At 38.4% G+C, this 13,060-nt stretch overlaps 1 protein-coding gene across 3 annotated transcripts; it reads right to left on the bottom strand.

Moving 5' to 3' along the window:
• Positions 1-5,353: 5,353 nt before the first annotated feature.
• LOC114548365 (microfibril-associated glycoprotein 4-like) lies at positions 5,354-13,060 on the bottom strand. Of its 3 annotated transcripts, none has more exons than XM_028568267.1 (8): positions 12,988-13,060; positions 12,577-12,648; positions 10,045-10,200; positions 9,764-9,802; positions 9,185-9,281; positions 8,790-8,957; positions 5,935-6,040; positions 5,354-5,857 (listed from the first exon to the last, which is right to left on the bottom strand). In XM_028568267.1, the coding sequence occupies exons 2-8, from the start codon at positions 12,580-12,582 to the stop codon at positions 5,833-5,835; spliced, it is 597 nt and encodes a 198-aa protein (XP_028424068.1). In that variant the 5' UTR covers positions 12,583-12,648; positions 12,988-13,060; the 3' UTR covers positions 5,354-5,832. The 3 variants fall into 3 exon arrangements, with proteins under 3 accessions (XP_028424068.1, XP_028424069.1, XP_028424067.1); XM_028568268.1 differs by having other exon boundaries at positions 5,977-6,040; XM_028568266.1 differs by having other exon boundaries at positions 5,354-6,040.

The raw sequence follows: 13,060 nt of genomic DNA, 5'->3' as shown, positions 1-13,060 counted from the left end.
TTCTCCAGGACCAACGTACAGCAGAATATCAGCTCATCTCTTCTGATTTCTTTCTCTTTCTCTCATTAATTATTTAATCTCACAACTGGTCTTATTTTCCTGAAACTGGGCACCAACACAAGAAAACCAACTGATGTCTGTAAATCTTGTTACCGTCTGTGATGGTTGGATGACCAACAATTTCCTGATGTTAAACTCAGACAAAACTGAAGTTATTGTGATAGGACCAACGCACCGCCGAACTTCGTTTTCGAAAGATATAGTTACTCTGGATGGTATTACCCTGGCCTCCAGCACTGCTGTCAGAAATCTAGGAGTTATTTTTGATCAGGATATATCCTTCAACGCCCACTTAAAACAAACCTCAAGAACAGCCTTTTTCCATCTTCGTAACATTGCCAAAATTAGGAATATCCTGTCTCAAAACGATGCTGAAAAACTAGTCCATGCATTCGTTACTTCTAGACTAGATTACTGCAATTCCTTATTATCAGGTTGCCCAAATAAGTCCCTTAAGACTCTCCAACTGATCCAGAATGCTGCAGCACGTGTTCTGACGAGAACTAAGAGAAGAGATCGTATTTCTCCTGTATTAGCTTCTCTGCATTGGCTTCCAGTGACATATAGGATCAAATTTAAAATCCTCCTCCTGACTTACAAAGCTCTAAATGGTCAAGCACCATCATACTTAGAAGAGCTCATAGTACCTTATTGTCCCACTAGAGCACTGCGCTCCCAGAATGCAGGGCTACTTATGGTTCCTAGAGTCTCTGGAAGTAGACTGGGGGCCAGGGCCTTCAGCTATCAGGCTCCAGTATTGTGGAACCAGCTCCCAGTCTGGGTTGGAGGAGCAGACACCATCACCACATTTAAGAGTAAACTGAAAACCCTCCTCTTTGATAAAGCTTATAGTTAGGGAACGAGGAGTTGAAGCGTCCACTTAACCCGGCCCACTGATTCTCCTCGTAGTCATCAGTTTTATATACTGTATAATTAATAATCTAGCGAGAGTAGAGGGAGGCAGGCCAGTACAGCCCGATCCGGTTGGGGAGAGTTCTAGCCCGACCAGGCTCCTCTCTTTAACCTGCCTCTCTTAAGTTATGCTATTACAACTCTAGACTGCCGGGGAGGCTGTTCCTCCCTAAGACACACTGAGCTGCTCTCTCATCTCTACTTGTTACTTTTGTATGCATCCTGTCCAAGAAATGCTTGTTACTAATCTAGCTCTGGGGAGTTCACTCCCCGGAGTCCTTATGTTTCTTCTTCTCTTATTCTCTGCATTTCCCGGCCGCATCCTGCTGCGTCCTGCTGCACCCGCCGCACCCACCCGTGCTCTGCAGCGCCACGTTACATCCCGCAACGCCCCGCTGTGATGTTTCTGTAGTCAGGATCCGGTATAGGAGACTGCACTCATGACACGAACATGAATGTGACTGTTATCACCACTGTTCAAACCGGCCCGTCAGACACCGCCTACCAAGAGTCTGGGTCTGCCGAGGTTTCTTCCTAAAAGGGAGTTTTTTCTTGCCACTGCTAATGCTTGCTCTTGAGGGAATTACTGTATTTGTTGGGGTTTTGGAATTTATAGAGTGTGGTCTAGACCTACTCTATCTGTAAAGTGTCTCGAGATAACTTTTGTTATGATTTGATACTATAAATAAAATTGAATTGAAATTGAATTGAATTGAATTTAAATCAGTCGCAGCTCGCTGCAACGTGGAAGAAAAGTCAGATGTGTCTCCAGTTGGGCGGCTGCAGCAGGAAAGTAGGGCCCATAATCTTTAAATGGAAACACATATATAGTCTGATCAGCTGTTAATCACTGCATTAACTGATAACACGAGTCTAAAAGAGAGACAGAAGTTATACAATGAAAAGATCTTTGTAGTTCAGGACAACCAGTTGATGTTTGGTGGAGGTTTAAACTCTAATGTGAATCTTTATCTGCTGGACGGTGACAATAAATAAGAAGCTGAGCATTAAGATGATCTGATGTCTTCACTTTGTCTTTTATGGACAATATTTTTATTCATAAATAAATTAGCAACCAGAAGAGAATATGCAAAGATATCAAATTATATACTGTATATTATAATTAAAGATCGAAAAGCAAAGTTAAAATGATAATTTGAAAAAGTTAAATTACAATAAAATAGGGAGAAATTTGAAATAAAAAAACCTTTAAACTAAATTTAGTGTTAGTTTTTTATTTTAAATTCAATATTTGTAGTTTTATGGCCACAGAAAAACAAACACAACTTAGGCTATATTTGACCATCAACATAATGAATAATATCAAACCCGAGGTCTTTCTGTCTGGACTTTCTAATGGAAGATGGACTCATGATGGGTCTGAAATCAGTTACAACTCTTGCTTGTCTCGTATCAGCTAAACAAAAAGCAACAGATGGAGCAGGACATCACACAACAGCACCGACTGTTAAATATCACTAATAACATTGCTGAAATTACTAAAAATAATCATATAAAATTAGTAAAACAATTACTGAAAAGACTTATATTAAACCATACCAGTTAAACTGTTAAAGTATTACCCTAATTAGAACTTCTGAGATAGTGAATTGAAGCTTTGAATTAAAAAAAACTGGCTTGACACACACACACACACACACACACACACACACACACACACAAAAGATATGCATTGTTTTCTTGTAGTTAGTTATTACCACGATTAGCCTAACGTAGCCTCAGTGTAAGTCCAATAAGATATCAATGTGGTATTCCGGACGGCTGGGAATGTCACGCTGAACAAAATGCCTCTGTAAATGTGTAAATGTCTATAGTGTGTAGAGCTGCAAAGTATCAAACTCAAGCACCCGAGTCAGAACAGCTGCTATCCGTAATGTCACATCTCCGTTAACCTTACTGTTAACGTTGCTGAAAATCTCCTCCATGCCGAATTTCTCCCCTCCTTCACGTTTAGCTGTTTTTACAATGACATTTAGCTGACAAAAGGGGGTGTAGGTACCACAGCAACTAGTTAAGATTACAGAAAAGTGAAGGGGGAGATCATTCCAGGCGGCTGAGAGATGTTCTGCACATCGGTGTCCTCGCACTCCTCGAGATTCCCGAGCCATCCACGCCCAAACCTGCCTCTCATCGTCGTTGAGTAATGTTACAACAAGCCCCGCCCACCCCGGTGTTGAAAACATCCAAAAGGTGACATTGACATGTGAAATATATTGTGATAGTGTGGTTTTAGCTGTTAGCTCTAGATGTTAGCTTGCTGGCTCACTAGCTAACTGATCAGCTACCAATACAAATCGAATCAAGAAACACGTAAATATGTTGGGGAAACTGCAGCTATTTTATTAGAATGATATGAATAAACGTTACTAAATGTAATGTGAATAAACTTGAATGGGTAAATTGTCCGTGAACAGATGCATTCTAATGATCCAGTGATATCTCAACAGCTGTCAGATGAAAACACAAGGTCGTCATGGCAACCTCAGTTCAGTGCTGAGCAGTTGCTGCTTCTGAAATGCTGAAATTACTATTCAAATGTGATTATTTTCATAAATAGGTCGGCTAACGTTAGATAATCTCCCTCTTCTCGAAGTCTAACTGTGAGTTAACGTTACCCACCGAGTAACGTTAGGACAGAAGTTCAGAAGAAGGATGGGAAATAGTTTTACCGTGACTTTATAATCGACATCCACCGAGCCAAAATGCATATGTCATAAAAAGTTAGCTTATCCTGGTTTCCAAACTGAGTTGTGAGTTATAGGAGTTTAGCTTGGAGCTTCATGGAGACAGCTAAAGTTAATGTTAGCTGCCTTACAGCTGTCAGAGTTAGCTTCTACTTCATATCTTACCTTCTAACAGCTGTATTCTCAGTAACGTGACAATCTGCAAGAAACAGGTTGCTTATAAATCACTAAAATAGTAGTGGCAGCACCGTTTGGCTTAGTTATCAATGCTGTTAGCATCGTGGCTAACACTATTGTTACTTAGTTTATGACAGATCTTTTCGGCTGTGCTTTCTAACATGATGTCATTGTGCTAACCGAGCAACGTTAGCCTTTACAACAGAGTCACTTCAATGCACTTGTTAGATCATGTTTTATTCCAGAGTTCTCTGCTGATTTGTGTTTGTAAACAGAGAGCGGCGTGCCAGTAATGTAATGCACCATGACCTACGTCTCCTTCAAGACCAGGCTGATGTTAGAAGTCCCTCTAGTGGACAGAACGTGTAACAACAACCACATGCTTATAGTGGCATTGACAATGCATAAGCCTGAGTAGTGTAGTACATGTTTATAACAGGCTGCATTTGAGTATTAAATATTCAAATATTATTTGAATATAAAAAATAAAAAATTTGAATGGTATTATAGAGAAAGACTGACAGCTCTAGTGCATTCTAATAATCCAGCGATCTCTAAACAGCTGTCGAATCAGCCGTGTGTGTGTGTGTGTGTGTGTGTGTGTGTGTGTGTGTGTGTGTATATGTATGTGTGTGTTTCAGTTTAGTTTATTTATGAAAGGGGACAGCGCAAATTAATAAAACACATGATTTCCCATGGGTTAAAAAAGCCAGAAGTAGCCAAAAGGCTATTTTCCATCTGTAATCCCCTGCCTTTGATGTAAAAAAGGCTTTTAAAATACAAAGAGACAAAAAAAAACAACACAAGCAAAGCAAGACTTCAGGACACAAAACAGAAAACAAGAAAAAAACACAACACACAACGTTGCACAATACAAGACACAACACAAAAGCAGAAAGATATACAACAAAGCAAATCAACAGAGTATAAACTAATATATATATATATATATATATATATATATATATATATATATATATATATATATAAAAAAAATTTATTTATATATGTGTGTGTGTGTGTGTGTGTGTGTGGGTGTGTCAATACTCAGAATTAGAACAACTTTCAGCAATACTTTAACAGTTTAACCAGTATGGTTTAATAGAAGTATTTTCAGTAATTGTTTCACTAATTTTATATGATTATTTTTAGTAATTTCAGCAATGTTTTTAGTAATATTTTAGAAATTTAAAAAATATATATTTTCAATAATATTTAAGTAATGTAGAAATGTTTTATGAAGAAAACATTAAAGAGTTTTTTTAAGAAGATTATCTCTTAGCTTTCCCCCCCAAAAGTTACCAAAATGTGTTCATATCTAACAGGCGGTGCTGTTGTGTGATGTCCTGCTCCATCTGTTGCTTTTCGTTCAGCTGAGACGAGACACCGGAGAGTTGTAACTGATTTCAGACCCATCATGAGTCCATCTTCCATTAGAGAGTCCAGACAGAAAGACTCAGGAGACAAAGTGAAGACATCAGATCATCTTAATGCTCAGCTTCTTATTTATTGTCACCATACAGCAGATAAAGATTCACATTAGTTTCAAACCTCCACCAAACATCAACTGGCTGTCCTGAACTGCAAACATCTTTTTATACTTTTCATTTTCTTTACTTCTTTCTCTCTTTTAGACTTATGTTATCAGTTGATGCAGTGATTAACACCTGATCAGACTAAATATGTGTTTCCATTTAAAGATTATGGGCCCTACTTTCCTGCTGCAGCCGCCCAACTGGAGACACATCTGACTTTTCTTCCACGTTGCAGCGAGCTGCGACTGATTTAAACCATCACAGACGGTAACAAGATTTACAGACATAGAAAATAACAGAAAATAAGACCTGTTGTGAGATGAAATGCTTAATGAGAGAAAGAGAAAGAAATCAGAAGAGATGAGCTGATATTCTGCTGTACGTTGGTCCTGGAGAACTACTGCAAAGGACGGATCATCATGCTGATGAACTTCAGGGGGGTATTACCTTGCCAGGTTTGCCAATTCACTACAGGATAATAGAAAGGGCTGTTAGCCCCCCAACTATAAATACCGTTTGGATTTGTATTGTAACAGCCGTTGTACCAGAACGCCCCCAGGCTTTGTATGGCACAGTTGTTCCAATACCAGTTGTCTTGGTCTTTGTCGAAGGTGGAGAACTTCATTCCGTTGCTAAAACTCAGGGAGTCTCCTACAGAAACACAACAAGTGTATAATCACAACATTATGATACAACTAACAATGATATACATTTTTAAAGTATATTTATTTGCCCAGAATAACCACAGTCTAATTCTCTACCTACAGTAAGTATTAATAAATAACACAACTACTGAACTAACCAGACACTCAATGCTGGACTGGACTGGTGACATTTACTACTTATTGTTTAATTAAAATAAAAAATCCACAGATTGAGTCAGCTATAACACTTGAACACCTCATGATGCTACTGAGAATTAAATACTAATTAAACATTACAGGTACTAGTACTTGTGTTTTGCGCACTCTGCTGCCATTCCTACAAATACTACTCGTACTTCAGCTGCTGCAACAAAACAACCTGAAGTCTGGGGGTACAGACTAGGGGTGCACCGATCTAATATTAGGATCGGATATCGGCCCCGATATTGAAAAATATGCTGGATCGGGTATCAGAAAAATTAACAGATGCGTTTTTTTTCCTCCGTCCCGGGACCCCTGTTAATTGCGTACCCTTCTCAATCATGGTAGTAACTTTATAACACAACAATTAATAACCACAACAAACTCTTTTAAAGGATAAAACACCATAGCATATAACAATTTGTAACTTAGTTTCTAACACTAATAATTTTACAATTGTAGCTACACTGTCCAACGGCATGCTGGGTAACATTATAGCTGTTAGCCTAGCTAGCCAGCCAGGTCGCATACTGCACATTCAAGAACCGAGAAGAAAGTTAGCTAGAGGATGAAGAAATACTGGAGATACACCAAAACAACGTGTGCTCAAGAGAGGAGCCCTCTGTTTTTTCCGAAGTTTTTTTTTTGGCATAATTTAGCCCCTGTTGTTGCCCGTTGCTCTAACGTTACTCGGCCGTGCTAACTTTACCGTGGTAACGTTACTGTGCTAACGTTAAAGACGTGTCACTTCAAGGATGCTGCGGAGCAACGTTGTGAATGCAATCCACCTCCGGTCCCGCTACAGACCGTTGAGAAAGACGGCTTCAGAGCAATGATTAAAACTCTGGATTTAAGATGTCTCGCCTCGCTGAAATACGTCCTCCAACCTGCTGACGTTATTCAAACAGTGAAGGAGGCTGACAGCGGAGCTCCATTCAGTTGCCCACTACAACCACACTACAACAACCTAACTTACCTGTAGCCAAGGTAGTGTTTATACAACTAGCTTACAACTATTTTCTTTTCAAAGGGAAACAAAGTTAAAGTTGTTTGTGTGTGTAGGCTATTCATTCGATTTGAGTTTATTTACTATTTTGCACAATAAAAATAGTTTAACTTCTGTAACCGTTTCATGGATTCTCCTTCATATAAAGTTATTGTATAATGTCTTGGAGCCAAACCCTTTAGTAATCAAAGCTTTTAGTAAACATGATGACATTAACATGTTTTTGTGATATTCTATGTACTCCTGACAGTAGAATAAGCCATTATAAACCTATATAAAGATGGCCCATTATTGAAGGCCCATTATTGTTATTTAAATTTATTTTAAGAAGTTTGATTACACTATATTTTCGATTGGAATGGACAATTGTTTTTTAAAATAACAAATAAATAAGAATTCAATACATTACATCTAAAATTATTTTGTCTTAGTTAGAAAAGTAGGAAGGTCTGGTGCCTTTAGTCTCTTCCACATGGTGGAAGGAAGGTATAAGGTGGAAGGTATACAGTTTATTATTAATTCAGCAACGGTATCGGATCAGTATCAGGTATCGACAGAAACACAAAGCCCTGGCATCGGTATCAGGACTGAAAAACCCAGATCGGTGCATGCCTAGTAGAGACAAATAAAGTGCAAAGAGTTCCTGAGATACAGACACCTAAAACCTGCTAAACAATTGGATCATTGACAGATGTTGGTTTCCTCTTAAACATCATGAAAAAAGAATTAGAGAAAAGAATGAAAACATGTGATTCATGAAATGTAAACAGAGGACTGATTTGATTTCTTGGCAACTTGTGCAACTGTCAATCAGTCATTACTGTGAGGACAGCCCAAATAATCTACTATTACACCAGTCTTCAAACCAGTCTTTAGTGTTATCTCCATCTGGAAACTGAAAATCAGAAAAACAGAACAGATTGGACTTCTGTTCAAGGCGGTACAGAGTAGAGGCACCTTTCTCACACGAAAACTGATGCCCACAGAAAGATGATCAAAGTAACTACACATTTACCGACTGCTGACACAAACCGGCTAAAGGTGGCCTCCAGCACCCTGACACCCTGGTGTCTGGCCAAGATGGAAAAAGGCTTTTAGATACTTCAACATTTACTAGATCTCAAATTAAACACATTGGCTGAGTCAGTGGAAGAGGTCACTATTCAAAATAGAGCACTGGTTGTCAGCATGACTCCAAATTTAATGAAAAGCATACCAACTATGAATAAAATCCGGAACACTTTATACCTGATTAAAAGAAGTTCAGAGAGCTCCTGATTGACATCAGGACAGCTGAAAGTCTACACATATTCCCCCACAGGCTAAAGACACATCTCTTCCGATTGCACCTTAGCCAAGAAGATGATGCTATATAAAAAAAAATTAAATAAATTGCACTCACATGTTGCACTTATATGTAGATCTTTGTAGTTAGGCTTATTTGTAGCTGAGTACTTAAATTCCTGCTGTTTAGAGTTTGTACCTTTATACATTAAGCTAATTTGCAATGTCTGTCCTTATAATAACTTAAATAATGTGGAAACCTCACCTGCTCCTCCATTGAAGAATCCAGAAACATTCAGTTTGTATCCATTACACTCATCATCGATAAAGAATGAGGTGTAAAGAGCGAATGCTTTGTTTCCTACAAAGTCCTCCATTTGGACCAGCAGCTCGGACGGTCGATTGAGTGTCAATTGGTAGATGTTCTCAAGACCTACAGACACACACACACACACACACACACACACACACACACACACACACACACACACACACACACACACACACACACACACACACACACACACACACACACACACACACACACAGCTGACAATATTCTCTGACACTAAATGTTCCATGTGAAGTTTTTGACCTTTAGTACTTAGTGAACAGTGAGTTTAATGTATTCATGACTGTTAGTTTGGTTTCATTTCTCACCGAGCCAGTACTCTCCAGCAGGGTCACCAAAGCCGGTCTTGTATTGATCCCAGCCCTGGTAGAAGTTCACCGTGCCGTCCATCCTCGCCTGGAACACCTGGAAACACAAAAGATATCTGACAGGTCAAGTTTTCAGACAGCAAGACTTCACTGTTATTTCAAGTCATTGGGAATATTTTGGTTTCTTTTAACTGTCCGATAAAATAATCATTAACGTATCATATCTCTCCACACTGAGATATATATATATATATATATATATATATATATATATATATATATATATATATATATATATATATAACGGGTATGCCTGGCCACACCATATGGACTACTGACTAAACACCTGCACTTTTATCTCTGTGTCAATCAGTGTGTAATGTGTGACAATCTGTATAGTCATTTTATTTTTCTTCTCTAAACTTTCTGCTTCATGAGAAGTTAAAGAAAGTCAAAAAGCAACAGTTCAGTTACAGGAGGATGTGGAGATGCCCCTCCCGTCTGATTTTAGGGATCTAGTGATAATGAAGGATGACTATGTTGCCCAGTAACTGCTAGATGTGAAAATAAGTTACTCACCGTCCACCCTCCTCCTTTTGAGTCCATGTCGCAGTACACCTACAAACAACCACAACCATTAGAAAATGTGTTTCAGCTGCAAACACTTAATGCAATATATTTACACAGGCTGTAACAAGTACTATGGATACTAGTACAAATACAACTACTTAATTCTCTTTTATCAAAGCATAAGTCAGAACTTGTAACTGTGTTTCTGTCAGAGGTGATTTCACTGTCTTCACGTTTAACACTTTTATCATCTAAAGGTCAACCAGCGTCCCAGAGAGGATGAAGCGTACCCGGACAGAAGAAGTGGATCTGATGGGATAGATGGTGTACACTCCACTTTTCCGGGTGTTTGGATTATTACGTATGTCACTGCAGTCTTTGGGTAGATCAGGAGGGTAGCAGCTGGTCAACATTGGAGCCAGGAGCAGGATGACGACTGAAACCAGCTGGAAGAGAGGAGATGTAGACACTGAGTAACGTTTGAAGCTTCTGGACTGTTTCAACTTGGCCACCCCGCCCAGGTAGAAAAAAATCAACGATTATGGATGTTTTATGGTAAAGTTTCATAGTACATATAAGATTTTGGCTTCAGGTGATCAGGTATTTCATGTGGTGAACCATAAAAGTTATTTGACAAACCAACCAGATTTAATTGACAACGCACATCAAAGGCTACACTTCATCTGTATCTTTATCATCTAGTCTAGTTTGTTTAATATGTACATAGATATTTTTTTCTACATTATCTGTTAATGTTATATAATCATTGTTTTCAATAAATAGTTTTTAAACCTTTGCTTGACTAGTTTATAACTGAACCCAACCATCACATCCTGTGCCACCCACCACCACAAGTAAATTCTTAACCTGTGGGAAGCATTAGATGATTATATTTCATGATATATCATATTACTGTTAAATTAAAAAACGTCTTCAGGCTCAATTAAATAAATAAACTTATACACAAGTGGAACAAATCAGCAGAAAGAGCCCTTGTGTCCCCATCAACAGGAAATTAAAATTCTAAAGACGCACTCTGCAGCCTGTGCATACAGCTGATGATGTAAGGGTTAATGCCCAACGAGGTGTCCACTGTCAGGTATTAATGAACTTCGGCGTCGGACAGTTCACGCCTCACCGTTGTCCATTGATACCTGACAATAGACACCTTAAAGAGCATTAACCCGCTTATACCATGGTCACCTGCCAAATATATATTTTTTAAAACATTAATTCATATTGTAATACATTTTATAATTGAAATCTAAAGGTTTTCCAAACAAACAAACTCTGTTTCCCTGATTACGTTTGAGGGTTTGACCAATACTTGGAACAATCATTCCCATCCCATAGGGTTCTTATGCAATGCAAACGTTATTCCCTGCTCCAAGGAATAAAACAAACCTTAGATACGACTTTCCAACCTTTAGCAACGTGAGATATTTATAGTCCACTCAGCATGTAGAACCTTCAGCTCAGCTACAAGCCAGAAAGCTAATGCTATGCTAGCAAGAGCCAAAGTCAAAAACATTGTGTACAGTTGGCAATCAGTAAAATTAATTTGACAGTATGTTGAACAAGACAAGCTAACTTTCACGAACAATTTATCCGCGATGTGTAACGTTACAGTGGGCCGCAACCTGAAGTAGCGACCTCAACACTGAACGGGATGTGAGAGAACGTTATTCGCTGTGAAACAAAGTCAGTTCAGATGGGCAGTGTAGCCTACTTCCTGCAGTGTGTGTGTGTTAGCGCCATCCTGTGGTGTTCAGAGGATGAGTTTGAAAATGACAGATTGACATTTCCTTTTTGTTTTAATGTAGCACATTCATTTAGAACAGTTATCAGTCAGTTTCACTGGAACTCCTTTAGTAGGTGTCCTATAACAATTTTTTATGGACACCCTGCAGCCAATCAGAATCGAGTATTCACCCAGACCATGGTATAACAATTATGAATACACAGCCACCTTTCTCAGTGCAGATTCACTAGAATTAACCAGAAAAAGACGTAGACAAAAATAACCAACAATAAATAAAAAGAGCTATGGATACCATGGCAACATACATTAAATAGCCTGGAACTCTTCAGCGGCTGCCGATGTTCAGCTTTTAAAACAGATGCAACAGTTTTGCAAACAATGTCGAGGTATAATAATGCTAGTTATAATAATTTTTTGCAAAGTTTGAGACACAGGTGATTTCAGTCTGGCTGATTAGACCTCGGCTCAAGTTGAAGGGGCCGGAGCTTAGATAGGAATTCATTAGGTCACAAATCTTTTCTACCGATAAGAATAATAAAGCTGTCGTTTGTCCCGCCCTAACAGGTGCAACAGAGCTAACAGGAGACTCAGGGAGATGCCACTCAATCAGTCTAAACACACCCACACAGTCCTGGGAAGAAGTTTAATCAGCCAGGTTGAATGAAAACACCTGTGTGGCTGTTCAGGGCCTTTAAATGCTAGCCCTGGTCTTGATCTGGAATATGGAGAACAAACATTTATAACTTTTAATTTCCAGAGTGTCAGCTCTCTGAAACTCTGCCCTCCTGCAGCCACAGACAGATACTCCTGTAGTTTCTTCTTCTCTGCTGCAGCTGATTTATTTCCTTTTGCTTTGTTAAAATCTTTCACAGTTAATCAGGACTTTTTCATATTTTTGTTTCACTCTGTAAAATATGTGACTTTAAATTTAGCCTAGTACAACACTTGTGATAAAAAGATCTAAGTAAAAGAAAAATTACAGATTAAAGAAATATTTGATTTTCTTACAGTAATTTGATTGAATGTAATTTGTCAATTCCAAATAAAATTACAGATTTACCTTCATTGTCGGAGTTCTGCTGGATTGAGGCTTTAAAAATCCTGATGTCAGTCCGTCTGGCTCTCTGATGAGCTGTTTATATGCCAAAAAGTTATTAAAACTTAAGTGTTCAATACTTTGTTTTAGTGCAGATTAAAAATGGGACAGTTCTACTTCATCAATTTTCAATCACCAGAGGATATATACAATTAGTTATATAAAATATACAATCTGTCAGAAGATATATACAATCAGTTATATAAAATATACAGTCTGTTGGCATTAATACAGCCTTAGCTTGATAATAGTGATGGCCAACATTGCCTTTTGTGTCTTTAGTTTAGGACTAAGTACGTAAAAAAATCACAAATAAATATTAATTTAAAGTAATGTTAATGTCTCCTGGTTGGATGCTTAACTGTCTGAACTCACCGGCAGGTTGAACTGAAGAGATTTTGTGGCTTCAAAGGAAAATAAGCTGTGGCTTCTCCTTCAGTCTATCACC

The sequence above is a fragment of the Perca flavescens genome, chromosome 21 (genome assembly GCF_004354835.1).
Source record: "Perca flavescens isolate YP-PL-M2 chromosome 21, PFLA_1.0, whole genome shotgun sequence".
NCBI lineage: Eukaryota > Metazoa > Chordata > Actinopteri > Perciformes > Percidae > Perca > Perca flavescens.
The sequence above is the reverse complement of the archived record's forward strand: the minus strand, read 5'-3'. Positions and strand labels throughout refer to the sequence as shown.